At 51.4% G+C, this 19,771-nt stretch overlaps 1 protein-coding gene across 1 annotated transcript in view; it reads left to right on the top strand.

Moving 5' to 3' along the window:
• The first annotated feature begins 2,481 nt into the window (after positions 1 to 2,481).
• Positions 2,482 to 19,771, top strand: part of EPHA2 (EPH receptor A2) — a 32,838-nt gene continuing 15,548 nt past the window's right edge. Inside the window, exons 1-2 of the mRNA XM_073570231.1 lie at positions 2,482 to 2,954; positions 8,819 to 8,911. Of these exons, the coding sequence (XP_073426332.1) occupies positions 2,927 to 2,954; positions 8,819 to 8,911 (121 nt within the window). The 5' untranslated portion in view covers positions 2,482 to 2,926. The remainder of the gene's footprint in view (positions 2,955 to 8,818; positions 8,912 to 19,771) is intronic.

Raw genomic sequence — 19,771 nt, 5'->3', positions numbered from 1 at the left:
AGATAGTATCACACAGGATAGGATTAGATACGCGGCTCAGCAGACATTATCAGACAGGATAGGATTAGATACACGGTTCAGCACACAGTATCACATAGGATAGGATTAGATACACAGCTCAGCAGTATCACATAGGAAAGAATTAGATACACAGCTCAGCAGTATCACATAGGAAAGGATTAGATACACAGCTCAGCAGACAGTATCAGACAGGATAGGATTAGTTCCATGGCTCAGCAGACAGTATCACACAGGAGAGGATTAGATGCACGGTTCAGCAGTCAGTATTACATAGGAGAGGATTAGATACACGGCTCAGCAGACAGTATCACACAGGAGAGGATTAGGTACACAGCTCAGCAGACAGTATCACACAGGAGAGGATTAGATACACAGCTCAGCAGACAGTATCACACAGGATAGGATTAGATACACGGCTCAGCAGACAGTATCAGACAGGATAGATACACGGCTCAGCAGTATCACATAGGAAAGGATTAGATACACTGCTCAGCAGACAGTATCACACCGGATTTGATAGTCTGCTAAAACCTGAAATGATGTGATCCGTCCCGGTTACCGTTATTTCCCGCCTCAGCGGCCGGATGAGGAGGCCTAACAGATGTCTAGTCCACTTCAACCACCCGCTTGTCAACTGTTGTTCATCCACACTAGCCAATCAGAGACCTGGATTCACCTGTATAGCGTCGTTTACAGATAGAATTGAAACCGGGATCTGATTGGCAGTTGATGCAGACACGGCCGCGGGCTCTGTGAGGAGACACCTATGCGCAGTATGTACTCAGGGCTATTGTCTGCTGTACTACAAGGCCCAGGATGTCCTGAGACTACTGGGACTTGTAGCTCTGCTTTTGTTTTGACAGTACAAACGCGGAGTGGTCGCGACCTTACCTAACAGACTTTAGTCAGGTTATTACCCAGCATGCTCAGTGGGGAGACATCACCTGATAGGGGGCAGACGCCTGGAAAATGTGCAGGAACAATCAGAGCATGATGGCTAATATATGGAGGAGTGCTGGGTGTTGTATGGTGGTGGAGGAGGGGGACGTGCCGGGTGTATTATAAGGTGGAGGAGGGGGACGTGTCGGGTGTATTATAAGGTGGAGGAGGGGGACGTGTCGGGTGTATTATAAGGTGGAGGAGGGGGACGTGTCGGGTGTTTTATATGGTGGAGGAGGGGGACGTGCCGGGTGTTTTATATGGTGGAGGAGGGGGACGTGTCGGGTGTTTTCTATGGTGGAGGAAGGGGACGTGTCGGGTGTTTTATATGGTGGAGGAAGGGGACGTGTCGGGTGTTTTCTATGGTGGAGGAGGGGGACGTGTCGGGTGTTTTCTATGGTGGAGGAGGGGGACGTGTCGGGTGTATTATAAGGTGGAGGAAGGGGACGTGTCGGGTGTTTTCTATGGTGGAGGAAGGGGACGTGTCGGGTGTTTTCTATGGTGGAGGAAGGGGACGTGTCGGGTGTTTTCTATGGTGGAGGAAGGGGACGTGTCGGGTGTTTTCTATGGTGGAGGAGGGGGACGTGTCGGGTGTTTTCTATGGTGGAGGAGGGGGACGTGTCGGGTGTTTTCTATGGTGGAGGAGGGGGACGTGTCGGGTGTTTTCTATGGTGGAGGAGGGGGACGTGTCGGGTGTTTTCTATGGTGGGGGAGGGGGACGTGTCGGGTGTATTATAAGGTGGAGGAAGGGGACGTGTCGGGTGTTTTATATGGTGGAGGAAGGGGACGTGTCGGGTGTTTTCTATGGTGGAGGAGGGGGACGTGTCGGGTGTTTTCTATGGTGGAGGAGGGGGACATGTCGGGTGTATTATAAGGTGGAGGAAGGGGACGTGTCGGGTGTATTATAAGGTGGAGGAAGGGGACGTGTCGGGTGTTTTATATGGTGGAGGAAGGGGACGTGTCGGGTGTTTTATATGGTGGAGGAAGGGGACGTGTCGGGTGTTTTATATGGTGGAGGAAGGGGACGTGTCGGGTGTTTTATATGGTGGAGGAAGGGGACGTGTCGGGTGTTTTATATGGTGGAGGAAGGGGACGTGTCGGGTGTTTTCTATGGTGGAGGAGGGGGACGTGTCGGGTGTTTTCTATGGTGGAGGAGGGGGAGGGGGACGTGCCGGGTGTATTATATGGTGGAGGAGGGGGACGTGCCGGGTGTATTATATGGTGGAGGAGGGGGACGTGCCGGGTGTATTATATGGTGGAGGAGGGGGACGTGCCGGGTGTATTATATGGTGGAGGAGGGGGACGTGCCGGGTGTATTATATGGTGGAGGAGGGGGACGTGCCGGGTGTTTTCTATGGTGGAGGAGGGGGACGTGTCGGGTGTTTTCTATGGTGGGGGAGGGGGACGTGTCGGGTGTTTTCTATGGTGGTGGAGGGGGACATGCCGGTCATCTGTGCTGGCTTCCTGTGCCGTGTTTCTGTCTTGGTTTTCTTGTGTCCCCGTGGATTTATAGGACTGCACATCATGGATCTTTTATTGGAGACAGAATCCTCAGCATTGAAATTGTGATGTCAGAAGGGAAAGTGGGGAATGATGGAGATCACCAGACAGAGATGTTGCTGATCTGAAAATGATGAATAATGGAAACTTTCCGATGTCTCCAGGAAGGCTCGGTCTGGCCTGGCGGTGTACCGGGGATTCCCCTGGTGGGCCCTCCCCTTGGCTGTGGGAAGGAGCCAGCCAGAGGAGGAGAAGGGAGTGCGGTATTAAGGGGCGCGGGCCCTTTAAAAGCGCAGGGGGCGCGCACACGCAGCATTCATTACCTGAACCGCTGCGGCACACGATTGATACTGGCATGTGTGCTCCCAGCATATGACGCCAGTGTCATGCGACGGGCGCACACATCCACCGCTGGCCTCTGCTATGTCGGTGGCCATTTTGCAATGAGCGCGCCGCCGACCTGCAGATGAGGAGGACGCCGGGAGCGCAGGCAGGTAAGAGTAAAAGTTTTTTTTTTTTTTTCTTCTCTCTCTCCTGGGACGGGGGTGGGGGGGTCTGGATGGATGCACATAACGGGGGGGTCTGGATGGATGCACATAACGGGGGGGCCTGGATGGATGCACATAACGGGGGGGGGAGACTGGATGGATGCACATAACGGGGGGGGGGGGGGAGACTGGATGGATGCACATAACGGGGGGGGGGGGGGGGGAGCCTGGATGGATGCACATAACGGGGGGGGGGGGGGGGGAGCCTGGATGGATGCACATAACGGGGGGGGGGGGGGAGCCTGGATGGATGCACATAACGGGAGGGGGGGCCTGGATGGATGCACATAACGGGAGGGGGAGGGGGGGCCTGGATGGATGCACATAACGGGAGGGGGAGGGGGGGCCTGGATGGATGCACATAACGGGAGGGGGAGGGGGGCCTGGATGGATGCACATAGGGGGAGGGGGGGCCTGGATGGATGCACATAACGGGAGGGGGAGGGGGGGCCTGGATGGATGCACATAACGGGAAGGGGAGGGGGGGCCTGGATGGATGCACATAACGGGAGGGGGAGGGGGGGCCTGGATGGATGCACATAACGGGAGGGGGAGGGGGGGCCTGGATGGATGCCCATAACGGGGGGGGGAGGGGGTCTGGATGGATGCCCATAACGGGGGGGGAGGGGGTCTGGATGGATGCCCATAACGGGGGGAGGGGGTCTGGATGGATGCCCATACAGGGGATGGGGGGCCTGGATGGATGCCCATACAGGGGATGAGGGGGCCTGGATGGATGGATGGATGAAAAGCAAAGATGAAGGACTTCAACTACAGACGTCACTGGTGTCAGTGTATTACATGCACACACATTATATACTGTGTACAGAGCTCCTGTGTATAATGTTACTGGTGATCACTGTATTACCTATACACTATATACAGAGCTCCTGTGCATAATGTCACTGGTGATCACTGTATTACCTGTACACTATACACTATATACAGAGCTCCTGTGCATAATGTGACTGGTGATCACTGTATTACCTGTACACTATACACTATATACAGAGCTCCTGTGCATAATGTGACTGGTGATCACTGTATTACCTGTACACTATACACTATATACAGAGCTCCTGTGCATAATGTCATTGGTGATCACTGTATTACCTGTACACTATACACTATATACAGAGCTCCTGTGCATAATGTGACTGGTGATCACTGTATTACCTGTACCCTGTCATTATATACAGATCTCCTGTGTATAATGTTACTGGTGATCACTGTATTACCTGCACACTATATGCTACAATATACAGAGGTCCTGTGTATAATGTCACCAGTGATTACTGCATTACCTGTACACTGACACTTTATACAGAGTACAGAGCTCCTGTGTATAATGTCACTGGTGATCACTGTATTACCTGTACACTATATGCTATATAAAGAGTTCCTGTGTATAATGTCACCAGTGATATTACTGTGTTACCTGTACACTGACACTATACACAGAGTACAGAGCTCCTGTGTATAATGTCACTGGTGATCACTGTATTACCTGTACGCTGACACTATATAAAGAGCTCCTGTGTATAATGTCACTGGCGATCCCTGTATTACCTGCACACCGACACTATATACAGAGCTCCTGTGTATAATGTCACTGGTATTACCTGTACACTGACACTATATATAGAGTTCCTGTGTATAATGTAAGCAGTGTTTACTGCATTACCTGTACACTGACACTATATACAGAGCTCCTATGTATAATGTCACTGGTGATCACTGTATTACCTGTACGCTGACACTTGATACAGAGGTACTGTGTATAATGTCACTGGTGGTAATAACAGTGTTAGTATTGTGGTTTTGTATTCATAATCAGTATTGTAGTATTTGGGCACTATGTGGTGGTAATTTGTGGTCTGGTGATAGTGTGGCGGTATTTGTCCATTGTTTGTAGTATTATTCAGTCACTATGTTGTCTGGTCATGGTGTGGCGGTATTTCTTCCTGTATGTGGTGGTATTGGTCTTGGTATAGTGGATTCTGTTGTGTATGGCGGTCATTTGTTCTCTCTGATATTATTTAGAAGATTCTTTATTTCAACTAGAGATTAAATACTTTGTACACAGCGTCAGAGATGCACTTACAGGGGTTTCCTGTGGAAAAAAGTAATCATCATCTCTCCACAGGATATGTGATAACGTATTGATTGGGGGGGGTCTGACTGCTTGGACCCATTCAGCAAAATGTGGAACTTTTTATCTCCATTAGACTGGAGTGGCATGTCTGACTTGACCACTGATCTATTCTTTCCCTCAGTGACTGCACATGTTTGTTTTTTTTTCTAGAAGCTCCAAAGAGAATGAATGGAGCTGCGGTCAGATATCCCACCTGCCACTCCATTTTAAAATGGGGATAAGTGTCCTATCAACGATAAAACTTTGCCATTCTTCCTATCAGTACAGTTTCTAATGGTCGGACCTAAGCGATCACCTATCCTGTGGAGCCCATGGATCGGTGATAACTTGTTCTAACCAAAGAACCCCATTAATGTAAACTACTGTAATTATACATCCCAGTTGTGATGGCACACAGTAGATGTGCAGGAGACGCCTGTGTTTTACAGCCGATGCTCCACTATAATGGGAATAACGACTGACAGATATTTGCATATAGCTGTAGGGTGGGCACCTAGAGTCCATTCCCCTGGTGGACCCCAGACACCCCAGTCCGACCCTGTCTCCAGGCCAGAGTCTGAGCCTCATACAAAAGTCCTGTCACCTCCGGACTCTGTCACTGAGGTTATTAATGGTCGCCTGAGGAAAGTTCTGCCGCTGATTGTACAAATCAGGATCCACTGCGGCAGCTCCTGTGTGATCACCGACCAGTGACATCCCTGATGGAGGCAAGTCTAGAGACGCTGCAGCCAAGGGAGCAGGTTCAGGCCACGCAGGAGGCTCACAGTAGGATGAGGAACATGCGGCCTGGGGATGTTGGGCCCCATGGCTCCACCATAGTAACATAGTTTTGAAGGCTGAAGGAAGACCTTATGTCCATCTAGTTCAGCCTATTTTTAGTGCAGCTGTTCTGCATTGTTGATCCTGAGGAAGGCAAAAAACCCACAGAGTAGAAGCCAATTTTCTCCATAGGGAAAAAAATTCCTTCCCCTAAGCTGGGTCAACCATCTACCTATAGTATTATGTTATTTGTAACCTTCTATACTGTTACTCACAAGAAAAGCATCCATTCCTTTCTTAAATTCATTCAGTGAGTTGGCCATCACCACTTCCTCAGGAAGAGAATTCCAGAGCCTCACTGTTCTTACCGTGAAGAACCCTCTTCTATGCTGGTGCAGAAATTCTTTCCTCCAAACGAAGAGAATGCCCCCTTGTTCTTGTCACAGTCCTTGGTACAAACAGTTCATTGGAGAGATCTCTGTATTGCCCTCTGATATACTTGTACATATATATTAAGTCTCCCCTAAGTCTTCTCTTTTCTAGAATAAATAGACCTAATTTTGATAACCTTTCTGGGTATTGTAGTGAACCATCTCCATTTTTTATTTTAGTAGCCCGCCTTTGAACCCTTTCAAGTTCAGTAATGTCTTTCTTGGGCACTGGCGTCCAAAATTGCACACAATACTCCAAGTGTGGTCTGACGAGTGATTTGTACAGAGGGAGAATTATGTTTTCATCTCGTGTCTCCAGACCTCTTCTAATGCATCCCATGACCCTGTTTGCTTTGGTGGCAGCTGCCTGACACTGGGCACTCCAATTTAGCTTCTTATTGACTAAGATGCCTAAGTCTTTTTCCATGTCTGATTTCCCCAGCAGTTTCCCATTTAGTAAGTAATTGTAGCATCTGTTTCTCCTTCCCATGTGCATAACCTTACACTTATCTGTGTTAAACCTCATTTGCCATTTTTCAGCCCAATTCCCAATTTACTCAAATCTGTCTGTAGTTGCAAACTGTCCTCCTTTGTGTTAACTACCTTACATAGTTTTGTATCATCTGCAAATGCTGATATTTTACAGTGTAAGCCATCCACTAGATCATTAATATATTAAATAGTAGGGGGCCCAATACAGAACCCTGTGGTACCCCACTAGTAACCCTGGCCCAATCTGAGTATGCCCCATTAATAACCACTCTGTTTTCTATCACTAAGCCAGCTACCTACCCATCTACACACATTTTCCCCTAGCCCAAGCTTTCTCATCTTACTTACCAATCTTTTATGTGGGACAGTGTCAAATGCTTTAGAGAAGTCGAGATAAATGACATCCAATGATTCTCCTTGGTCCATTTGAGAGCTTACATCCTCATAGAAGCTGATCAGGTTAGTTTGACAGGAGCGATCCTTCATAAATCCATGTTGATATGGAGTTAAGCATTTATTAACATTGAGATATTCCATAATGGTATCCCTTAGAAACCCTTCAAAAATTTTACCCACAACAGATGTTAAAGCTTACTGTCCTATAGTTTCCAGGTTCCCTTTTACACCCCTTTTTGAATATTGGTACCACATTTGCTTGCCGCCAATCATAAGGAACAGACCCTGTTTCTATAGAGTCTTTAAATATAAGGAATAGAGGCCTGTCTATCACATTACTTAACTCCCTTAATACCCGAGGGTGAATGCCATCAGGGCCTGGTGATTTGTCAATTTTAATCTTACTAAGGCGGTTCTGCACTTCTTCCTGGGTTAGGCAGGTAATACTTATTGGGGAGTTTACATTATCACTCTGCATTTCCCCTGGCAAATCCTTTTCCTGTGTGAACACTGTTGAGAAAAAAGTATTTAAAACATTTGCTTTTCCCACATCGCTCTCTGTGATTTCACCCTCATTGTTCTTTAAAGGGCCGACACCATCAAGTTTAATCTTTTTACTGTTTATATAATTAAAGAATAGTTTGGGGTTTGTTTTACTTTCCTTAGCAATGAGTCTCTCAGTTTCTACTTTTGCTAAATGTATTTGTTTTTTACACATTTTATTTTTTTCTATAACTTTTTAATGCTTCTTCATTGCCTTCTTGTTTTAGCTTCCTAAATGCCTTGTTCTTGTTATTTATTGCCCTTTATACATCCTTATTTAGCCACATTGGTGTTCTCCTGTTCCTAGCCCTTTTATTTCAGTACGGTATGGCTAGCTCGCAGTGGGGGTGTAAAACTGATTTAAATATTTCCCATTTATTTTCTGTGCTCCTATTTTTGAGGACATTGTCCCAATCAATTCGGCGAAGGTCCTCTCTAAGCTGATCAAACTTTGCTTTCCTGAAATTCAGCGTTTTCGTAACCCCCTTCCAGGGCACCTTACTGAAGGACAAGTGGAATTGTATTATATAGTGGTCACTCCTCCCTTGGTGCCCATCGACTCGTACTTCTGTTACTCTATCTGGCCTGTTGCTTAAAATTAAGTCCAGAAGGGCTGTCCCTCAAATATCCTAGTCTTCTGTTACTGAAAATTGCCAACCTCTGACATTAAGCTGTTTGGGTTGTCAGCCTGCCAGGCTCCGGAGTGACCTGGGCTCAGGAGACGGTGACAGTATGCTTGGCAGGTAGAGACGGCCGGTGTCGCAGTTTCACTGCAAGGAGAGTCCACCATTTTCCTAAATGGAAAATCCAGAGCAATCGCTGCAGCAGGGCCTGACAACCAGTGTGGCAGCCGTCAGACTGCTGCCCATGGCGTGAATGTTTTATTGGCGTCTTGAATATTTGTTTGTAATCACATGGGACATTCATCAGGTATGATGGGGTGATTGTCCTGGTTATCAGTGGTAATGGGCAGATGATTGGTTGGGTTCAGGTTATTACAACCTCTGATCACGGTGATTGTTGCTTTATTGCAGGACAATGGGCAGCATTCAGCCTGGAGATCAAAGCTGCCATAAGAACCGGATGCATTGTGCCTTTAAGAGCGCGTGGGGCGGTGCCGGACAGAGGTATGAATGAGAGAGGGCGTAACCAGGCGTGCAGGGGGCGGGGTCAGGCACGGGGTACTTTGGATCCGTAGAGCGGACGGCAGAAACAAGTCCTGGAAGTTAAGGGAAGAGCGCGGCAGCCGCAGCCCGGACATGAGCCCCCGCACCGCCGGCATCTGCCTGCTGCTCCTGCTGTGCGGCCACGGCCAGATGTCCCTGCCGACCACCGAGGGTGAGTGCCCGGGAGGAGGGGGGGGCGCAGGTGAGGTGTCAGGACGTGTTTGTGGGACGGCTCCGGTCCAAGCTTTAATTTTGGGGGGACATCTTATGGTGGTCTCTGACATTATTATGGGGGGGCAGCGTGTGGTGGTCACTTGTGACACAGGACGGTGTGTTTTATTCCCTGGTGAGCTGTGGCAGGCTGGTGACATTAGGGGGGCAGCGTGTGGTGGTCTCTGACATTATTGGAGGGCAGCATGTGGTGGTCACTCGTGACACTTGCAGGACGGGGTGTTTTATTCTCTGGTGAGCTGTGGCAGGCTGGTGACATTACTATGGGGGGCAGCGTGTGGTGTCCGATGAGCTGGCACAGGGTGGTGGTCTCTGGGGAGCTGACGCAGGGTGGTGGTCTCCGATGAGCTTGCTCAGGATCATGGTCTCTGGTGCAGGGTGGTGGTCTCTGGGGAGCTGGCTCAGGATCATGGTCTCCGGCGTTGGCGCAGAGTGGTGGTCTCTGGGGAGCTGGCAGAGGATCATGGTCTCTGGCAGGGTGCAGGATGGTGGTCTTTGGGGAGCTTGCTCAGGATCATGGCCTCTGGGGAGCTGGCGCAGGGTGCTGGTGGTCTCTGGGGAGCTGGCGCAGGGTGCTGGTGGTCTCTGGGGAGCTGGCGCAGGGTGCTGGTGGTCTCTGGGGAGCTGGCGCAGGGTGCTGGTGGTCTCTGGGGAGCTGGCGCAGGGTGCTGGTGGCCTCTGGGGAGCTGGCGCAGGGTGCTGGTGGCCTCTGGGGAGCTGGCGCAGGGTGCTGGTGGCCTCTGGGGAGCTGGCGCAGGGTGCTGGTGGCCTCTGGGGAGCTGGCGCAGGGTGCTGGTGGCCTCTGGGGAGCTGGCGCGGGGTGCTGGTGGCCTCTGGGGAGCTGGCGCGGGGTGCTGGTGGCCTCTGGGGAGCTGGCGCGGGGTGCTGGTGGCCTCTGGGGAGCTGCCGCCGGGTGCTGGTGGCCTCTGGGGAGCTGCCGCCGGGTGCTGGTGGTCTCTGGGGAGCTGCCGCCGGGTGCTGGTGGTCTCTGGGGAGCTGCCGCCGGGTGCTGGTGGTCTCTGGGGAGCTGCCGCCGGGTGCTGGTGGTCTCTGGGGAGCTGGCGCAGGGTGCTGGTGGCCTCTGGGGAGCTTGCTCAGGATCATGGCCTCTGGGGAGCTGGCGCAGGGTGCTGGTGGCCTCTGGGGAGCTGGCGCAGGGTGCTGGTGGCCTCTGGGGAGCTGGCGCAGGGTGCTGGTGGCCTCTGGGGAGCTGGCGCAGGGTGCTGGTGGCCTCTGGGGAGCTGGCGCAGGGTGCTGGTGGCCTCTGGGGAGCTGGCGCAGGGTGCTGGTGGCCTCTGGGGAGCTGGCGCAGGGTGCTGGTGGCCTCTGGGGAGCTGGCGCAGGGTGCTGGTGGCCTCTGGGGAGCTGGCGCAGGGTGCTGGTGGCCTCTGGGGAGCTGGCGCAGGGTGCTGGTGGCCTCTGGGGAGCTGGCGCAGGGTGCTGGTGGCCTCTGGGGAGCTGGCGCAGGGTGCTGGTGGCCTCTGGGGAGCTGGCGCAGGGTGCTGGTGGCCTCTGGGGAGCTGGCGCAGGGTGCTGGTGGCCTCTGGGGAGCTGGCGCAGGGTGCTGGTGGCCTCTGGGGAGCTGGCGCAGGGTGCTGGTGGCCTCTGGGGAGCTGGCGCAGGGTGCTGGTGGCCTCTGGGGAGCTGGCGCAGGGTGCTGGTGGCCTCTGGGGAGCTGGCGCAGGGTGCTGGTGGCCTCTGGGGAGCTGGCGCAGGGTGCTGGTGGCCTCTGGGGAGCTGGCGCAGGGTGCTGGTGGCCTCTGGGGAGCTGGCGCAGGGTGCTGGTGGCCTCTGGGGAGCTGGCGCAGGGTGCTGGTGGCCTCTGGGGAGCTGGCGCAGGGTGCTGGTGGCCTCTGGGGAGCTGGCGCAGGGTGCTGGTGGCCTCTGGGGAGCTGGCGCAGGGTGCTGGTGGCCTCTGGGGAGCTGGCGCAGGGTGCTGGTGGCCTCTGGGGAGCTGGCGCAGGGTGCTGGTGGCCTCTGGGGAGCTGGCGCAGGGTGCTGGTGGCCTCTGGGGAGCTGGCGCAGGGTGCTGGTGGCCTCTGGGGAGCTGGCGCAGGGTGCTGGTGGCCTCTGGGGAGCTGGCGCAGGGTGCTGGTGGCCTCTGGGGAGCTGGCGCAGGGTGCTGGTGGCCTCTGGGGAGCTGGCGCAGGGTGCTGGTGGCCTCTGGGGAGCTGGCGCAGGGTGCTGGTGGCCTCTGGGGAGCTGGCGCAGGGTGCTGGTGGCCTCTGGGGAGCTGGCGCAGGGTGCTGGTGGCCTCTGGGGAGCTGGCGCAGGGTGCTGGTGGCCTCTGGGGAGCTGGCGCAGGGTGCTGGTGGCCTCTGGGGAGCTGGCGCAGGGTGCTGGTGGCCTCTGGGGAGCTGGCGCAGGGTGCTGGTGGCCTCTGGGGAGCTGGCGCAGGGTGCTGGTGGCCTCTGGGGAGCTGGCGCAGGGTGCTGGTGGCCTCTGGGGAGCTGGCGCAGGGTGCTGGTGGCCTCTGGGGAGCTGGCGCAGGGTGCTGGTGGCCTCTGGGGAGCTGGCGCAGGGTGCTGGTGGCCTCTGGGGAGCTGGCGCAGGGTGCTGGTGGCCTCTGGGGAGCTGGCGCAGGGTGCTGGTGGCCTCTGGGGAGCTGGCGCAGGGTGCTGGTGGCCTCTGGGGAGCTGGCGCAGGGTGCTGGTGGCCTCTGGGGAGCTGGCGCAGGGTGCTGGTGGCCTCTGGGGAGCTGGCGCAGGGTGCTGGTGGCCTCTGGGGAGCTGGCGCAGGGTGCTGGTGGCCTCTGGGGAGCTGGCGCAGGGTGCTGGTGGCCTCTGGGGAGCTGGCGCAGGGTGCTGGTGGCCTCCGGGGAGCTGGCTTTGGGTGCATGCACACATGTTGACGTGTTTACTTTCCCATGCACTGGTGACAGGGTTAATCCTCGCCTCCTTAACTCCTTCTACATTAAGTGACTCAGTAGTTGCTGAAGCCAAACCCAAGCAATGGCCTGATTCCCTGGGTGGGCTGAGCAAGCGGTGGGTCCACTGCAGTGGGGTGCCCCTGTCAGTCGGGTGTATGGATTGTTGATTTAGCGAATCCTGCTTTGAGCAGGGGGTTGGACCAGATGGCCCAGGAGGTCCCTTCCAACTCTACGATTCTATGATTGGGTGCTCCTGCAGTCGCTCGTCAGGTGCGTGCCATGGCTGAGCCTGTCACCCCTCCTGATGTGGACTGGAAGTTGTAGTCTCACAGACACTGCCTGAATGGAGTATTTGATGGGAGCAGTGGCTCTGATGTGTGAAAATATATATATATATATATATATATATATATATATATATATATATATATATATATATATATATATATATCTCTCTATCTCCCCCCATCCGCACTGGTGCTGTGGGCGGAGGTGGCATCATTCCTTTTAGCGGCTGATTTCTGCACCTATTGTTAATGAGGAGTCGGTGGCAACGATGACATCAGGCGTGTGAAGTGATTAATGGTGAATTTTGGAACTATGCGATCAAATATAGAACTCTGGCCCCACGGGGAGCAGGCGCTGCCTACTGTACTGGGTGTCGGTGCCAAGCTGCAAGCCTTGCACAGTCGTCACTCCAGGGGTGGTATAAGAGAGACCCTGTAGGGGGAGCTGTAGAGCTGTTGGTTAGTGGCTATACACAGTTTATAGGTAGCGATGTGAGCTGGGGGGGGCGTCTCCTTGCGGGGGTCCCATACAGTAAATCCTCAATCTGCTGTTACTAGCACTCCGTTCCATCCTCTCCGCACACAATAGTCTCTTGTGTTCAGAGTTTCGTGCTGCGGTTTTACAATTTTTACTTGGTCCCTTTACTAATTCTGCGTAGGAGCGAGCATGTGACCGGACCTCTGATAGTAAGACCACCTCTGGTTACATAAGGGCAAGCTCCGTCCTGCGCTGCCCCGAATCATGTACAGGTGAATGATAGTCCCTCTCCCCCCCCATCGTGTACAGATGTGTGACGGTCCCCGTCGCCCCCCATCATGTACAGGTGTGTGATGGTCAGGGTAGCTGTCAGGGACCGTACATTGTGCTGGAGCAGGAAGTGACCCTTCATTCTTTCCCCAAATAGGATGGGGGATATATATATATATATATATATATATATATATATATATATATATATATATATATTATAATCTCCGCCTGGGCGCCGGCTCCATGAGACAGTTTGTGTGGTATTCAGCCCGGAAATGTTTCTGAAGTCGCCGTAGAGATGGGGTGCGGCCCTGATTCACGCTGAGGAATGCCGGCCTTGGCCTCCTGGTGACGTCTCACCCCCTGGTTATAGGTGCACATCTCACCTTTGTATTCCCAGCGCCATAAAACACATTTGTTACCGGACACTGGGAATCCTCACATACAGGCGTGGACTGGACGCCATGTGTACACTGAGGGCTGCTGTTTGGGGGGCTGGGAAAGCTGCATGAGCTGCCTGTGGGACTGTAACCGCAGCATATACTGTCACCGAGCTTTCCCATATCCTGACTGGATGTGCATCACCGGGGAGGATTTCATGGCGCTTGTGATATAGTGTCATGTAAAGCTGTGGTTCATGTTGATGTGCCCACTAGGGGGGCCCCATTTACTGCAGTGGATTGTGGCTCGATGGCGCCTTCCAGTGGTTTTGGTGAATAGCATTTAGGTCTGATCAGCAGTGGGGTATATGTCGGAGACCGCGGGTCGCTCACCCGTCCAGGGGAGATAATCTCCTGCACTGACAATCTGATGGCGGAGGCGCTCAGATTGCAGATGAACTGTTCTTCCCGCACTTTACATTTTTTGGCAGGATGTCTTTGGTGTTGGCCGGACATAAAAGCTTTGTGTAGATATTGTAAATCGCACGTGTTCTCCGAGCGGTGGTGGTGTCGGGATTACAGGTGCTATGACGCTTCTCACAAACGACATAGGGCCCGACCGCGTGTCTTTGTGATAGTCTGTAGATTGGGGGTCATTGCCAGTGCTTTGGTGAGGACGATGGGAGTAGACAGGTTCCGGTTTTCATTCTTATGGATGAGTCTCATTCATTCCCATTCCTGACGCTGCTATATAATCAGCGGGTGTCAGGCCACCTCTCCTGGGGTGGGGAACACCATGTTACTACTTCGTGGGTGTAACCTTTTTGTTCTTTGCCTCTTTAATAATAATTAGGATGAGTGGTGAATTTGCCTTTGTAAAACTCTGTGTGGATTCTGCCACTCTTGGCAGAAAACGCAGTTGAAATTCTGCATGTTTTTGTGCAGATTTGCAAGCTAAATAAAGATATATTTAACTAAAAAAAAAACTGTGATGTAATTTCCTTGTCCAACCTCTTCTTTTCCATTCTCCATTACATACCATGTTCAAATATGTTTACACACAAAACAAATATAAGTGAATATAGTGTATACCCTCATTAATAAAATGGTACATAAAAAGTTAAATGAAAGACACACATACGAAATTTGAGTGACACTCAATATCTGTTTATTTTGTTTTATTCGTAACCAGCAGAGGGAAAGCCGACGGCTGAGGGCTTATGTTAATATTCTGGTAAGGAACCAATAGCCATAAAGGTTCCCAGGCTATTACTATCAGGTCACAGATGTTTGTTTAACCTTTACTAGCTAGTTTACAAGGGAACAGCAGAAAAAAATTGACTTGGGGTTTCCCTATAAAATCAAACCAGCAAAGGCTAGGCAGACAACTGCGGGCTGATATTAATAGCCTGGGAAGGGGCCATGTATATTGGCACCCCCCGAGGCTAAAAACATCATCTCTCAGCCGCCCCAGAAATGGTACATCATATAGATGCGCCAATTCTGGCACTTAGCCTCACTCTTGCCCTGTAGCGGTTGCAAGTGGGGTAATATTTGTGGGGTTGATGTCACCTTTGTATTGTCCGGTGACATCAAGTCCACGGATTAGTAATGGAGAAGCATCAATAAGATACCCATCCATTACTAAGCTTATAGTTATATGGTAAATAAAGACACAGCCAGAATAAAGTCCTCTATTTGAAATAATCACACAGACTCCTTTATTGAATCTCAATTTACCATACTTAATGCATCTCCTAATCCCCGACTCCCTTGATCTCCTGCAACAAAAATGAAATGGTAAACCAACACAAATACTCCCTGTCCAACGTCCAATTACCAAGTGTCCCACGACGATCTCATATATAGAACAGTCACATCTGGAGATGTGACCGCACTGCACGGCTCCGGTGATACACTGACAGGAGATAATCGCTCCTGCAGTGCATCACTGAGAGTTCACCGAAACTCGTGCTCTCACAGCACTTCCGCTGTCTGAGAGTTTTCTCACGCAGCGGTGCCGCAAGTGACAGCACGAACTCCGGTGATGAATAATGCGTTTTGTTTTTTTTTGTTTGTTTTTTTTTACAATTGAACGCAGTCGCCGGATGATGGGACTACTACTGTCCCATCATCGGCTCATGCTGTCACTGTTATATGTGACAGCAGACATAGCCATTTGGGCATAGTAGTCCCATTAGACGATGCCTGGCTACAGACAGACACCCACATATTCTTCACTCACACACTCTTCCTCCTTCCTTTCCGCAACGTTTTTGGCACGCTAATCCGCAGACCTTTTTACACCTGTGGTTTAGCTCCAGATTTGACTGACTTAACCTCTTCACGACCGCCCACAGTAGATAAACGTTGGCGCTTGCTGGGCTTTGTGCAGCGCCGACGTTTATCTACTGTCGGCGGTTTTGTGCCCCCCGGGACCCCCACATACCTTACAACGTGGGGATCCCGGTGCGCAATGCATGCTGGGACCCCCGACGTCATCGAGACCTGATTGGTTCAGGTCCCGATGACGTCAGCGTCACAGCAGCCAATGGGAGCGATCGCTGGGAAAGCTGCTTGTTTCCCGGCGATCTCCCTCATTGTAACGCGGCTTCTCCCTCTGATCTAACACTGACAGCTGATCAGAGGTGAAGCAGCGTTATTGTGTGACTAGATCGCTGCCTGGCACAGCTGATCGCTGCCTGGCACAGCTGTGCCAGGCAGCGATCTTGTCACACAGTAACGCTGCTTCACCTCTGATCATCTGTCATTGTAAGATCAGAGGAGAAGTCGCGTTATTATGTGCCAGGCAGCGATCTTGTCACATAGTAACGCTGCTTCTCCTCTGATCTCACACTGACAGATGATCAGAGGTGAAGTGGCGTTACTATGAGTCAGATCGCAGGGCAGCGATCTTGTGACAAAAATAAAAAAAAAAGTAAAAAAAAAAAAAAATGCTAGGGTTAGGGCTAGGGCTGGGATTAAGGTTATGGGTGTGTTGGTGTTAGGTTTGTGGTTAGGGTTATGGTTAGGGCTGAGATTAGGGTTAGGGGTGTGTTGGGGTTAGGGTTGGAATTAGAATTGGGGGTTTCCACTGTTTAGGTACATCAGGGGCTCTGTAAATGCAATATGACGCCGCAGACCATTCCATCAAAGTCTGCATTTCAGAACGTCACTACTTCCCTTCCGAGCCCCACCGTGTACCCAAACAGTAGTTTTCTCCCACATATGGGGTACCAGCGTACTCAGGACAAATTGGACAACAACTCTTAGGGTCCAATTTCTCCCGTTACCCTTGTGAAAATAAAAATTGGGGGCTAAAAGATCATTTTTGTGGAAAAAAAAATGATTTTTTTTTATTTTCACGGCTCTACATTATAAACTTTAGTGAAACACTTGGGGGTTCAAAGTGCTCACCACACATCTAGATAAGTCCCTTGGGGGAGTCTAATTTCCAAAATGGGGTCACTTGTGGGGGGTTTCCACTGTTTAGGTACATCAGGGGCTCCAAATGCAACATGGCATCCGATCTCAATTCCAGCCAATTCTGCATTGAAAAAGTCAAACGGCACTCCTTCCGTTCTGAGCTCTGCCGTGTGCTCAAACAGTGGTTTAGCCCCACATACGGGGTATTGGCGTATTCGGGAGAAATTGCACAAAAAATTTAGTGGTTCATTTTCTCTCTTTACACTTGTGAAAATAAAAAAAAATGGTTTTGAAGTAAAATGTTTGTGAAAAAAAGTTAAATGTTTATTTTTTCCTTCCATATTCCATTCATTCATGTGAAGCACCTGAAGGGTTAATAAACTTCTTGAATGTGGTTTTGAGTACATTGAGAGGTGCAGTTTTTAGAATGGTGTCAATTTTGGGTATTTTCTGTCATATTGACCCCCCAAACTCACTTCAAATGTGAGGTGGTCCCTAAAAAAAATGGTGTTGCAAATTTTGTTGTAAAAATGGGAAATCGCTGGTCAACTTTTAACCCTTATAACTTCCTAAAAAAAAAAAAAAAAATTTCCAAAATTGTGCAGATGTAAAGTAGACATGTGGGAAATGTTATTTATTAACTATTTTGTGCGATATCACTCTCTGATTTAAGGGCATAAAAATTAAGTTTGAAAATTGCAAAATTTTCTAAATTTTTGCCAAATTTTGATTTTTTTTTTTTAACAAATAAGTGCAGATCATATCTAAAAATTTTTACCACCATCATGAAGTACAATATGTCATGAGAAAACAATGTCAGAATCAGTAGGATCCGTTGAAGCGTTCTAGAGTTATGACCTCATAAAGTGACACTGGTCAGAATTGAAAAAATTGGCCCGGTCACAAAGGCAAAAACAGGCTCGGGTGCGAAGGGGTTAATGGAAGTCAATGGGTGCAGAAACGCTGCAGATCTGCAAAAAGAATTGACATGCTGCGGAAAATAAAACGCTGAGAATCGGTGCGGAATTTTCTGCAGCATGTGCACACCAATTCTGGATTCCCATTGTTTAACATTGCTTGAGGTACCCTTTGCGGATTTGGTGCAAATCCATGTGGCAAAAAATGCTGTGGATCCGCAACGTGTGCAAATAGCCTAAAAGTGCGTCTCTTCCTCCCCCTGAATACAGACTTGTGGGGGTCTCAATGGCAAAGTGGCAGTGATTGGACCCCAGGAGTATGGTCTGGGTCATGTGGGGATCATGGATATGATTGGACCCGCTGGACCACAGGTCATAGGTGTCATATCAGGTGAAAGGGGTAAAGGTGACCTCAGTGATTTGGAGTGCGATCCACCCCACCCGGTGGCGGCTCTGAGGTGGTATGTAACGTGTGAGATAAATGTGCGATTGTGGATGCGACATGTAGGGGCTTGTGCATGGAGCCGACGCTCCACTCTTCCTGCCCGTGCCTGGCGCGCATTCGCTGCATTGTGTTACATGATTGTGGTCGTCACCACATGTAAGGGGAGAAGAGAGCGCTTCCTGCAGGGACAGATTTGTTTTTTTTGGGATCAGTATGAGGATGTGTGTGTAGGGGGGGGTCATGGCGGATGGAAACTGTGAAGTGAAGATGACAGGGTGATGGTGTCGTGCAAGAACACATTCGCCTCGAAAATCTGTGTCTGGTGCGTCCACAGGGTGATAACCAGTAATATCGTCCATTACAGCAGAGCTTAAAGGGGAAGTCCAGGTGACATAGGCCCATGATGACTGGTGGGGCTGAGTCATTTACGAAGACCTCGTGATGTCTTCGGTGGTCCCGCACTGGACAGTGTCTTGGGCAGTGTCCTGTATGGGGGGGGTCCCACTTCAGAGTCTTCACATCAGTGGGAGACTACATTGCAGAGAGTGTGCCCCCGTCTCACCCTTTGCCCCCATCCTCCGCATACATGCCGGTGGGGAGAGGGACCCCACAGACGTCCTGTGAGATCCTGTCATTCACCTGCTTTCTGTGGTCTCCAGGAATGACAGTGAGTTCCTATGATGGGGGGGATGCTGTCGGCGATCCGTACAGTGTGGTGCCTGTGGGGTGTCGCTGAGCCTCGCCAGTGAATGGCACATCCCCACTGCCAGCTGCACTGTTTGCTTTGCCACTGTTTGTTCAGGGAGGGGGAGCTGGCATGAGGACGGGGCGCGCACCTCCACATTCCCAGGCTTCGGGCCAAGGCCATACCGGAAATCTGCATCTGTAATTGGGGCCTGTGGTGCTTCCTCTCCCTGGGGGTGAGATGGCTTCTCCTGATATTAGGGTGCACTTGTGTCTTAAGCCCATGTCCCTGATCACCCCCCCCCCCCCTCCTTCCCCAGTAAGGGGCATTTATCTATGATGTACGTGGGAGTAATGTAAATCCCGGCTCTGCCGAGCGCCTCTATGCACAGTAATGTAAATCCCGGCTCTGCCGAGCACCTCCATGCACAGTAATGTAAATGCCGGCTCTGCCGAGCGCCTCTATGCACAGTAATGTAAATGCCGGCTCTGCCGAGCGCCTCTATGCACAGTAATGTAAATGCCGGCTCTGCCGAGCGCCTCTATGCACAGGAATGTAAATGCCGGCTCTGCCGAGCGCCTCTATGCACAGGAATGTAAATCCCGGCTCTGCCGAGCGCCTCTATGCACCGTAATGTAAATGCCGGCTCTGCCGAGCGCCTCTATGCACAGTAATGTAAATGCCGGCTCTGCCGAGCGCCTCTATGCACAGTAATGTAAATGCCGGCTCTGCCGAGCGCCTCTATGCACAGTAATGTAAATGCCGGCTCTGCCGAGCGCCTCTATGCACAGTAATGTAAATGCCGGCTCTGCCGAGCGCCTCTATGCACA

This window comes from Dendrobates tinctorius, unplaced genomic scaffold, assembly GCF_039654945.1.
Source record: "Dendrobates tinctorius isolate UK_male_01 unplaced genomic scaffold, ASM3965494v1 ptg000028l, whole genome shotgun sequence".
In the NCBI taxonomy this organism is placed as follows: Eukaryota; Metazoa; Chordata; class Amphibia; order Anura; family Dendrobatidae; genus Dendrobates; species Dendrobates tinctorius.
The sequence above is the reverse complement of the archived record's forward strand: the minus strand, read 5'-3'. Positions and strand labels throughout refer to the sequence as shown.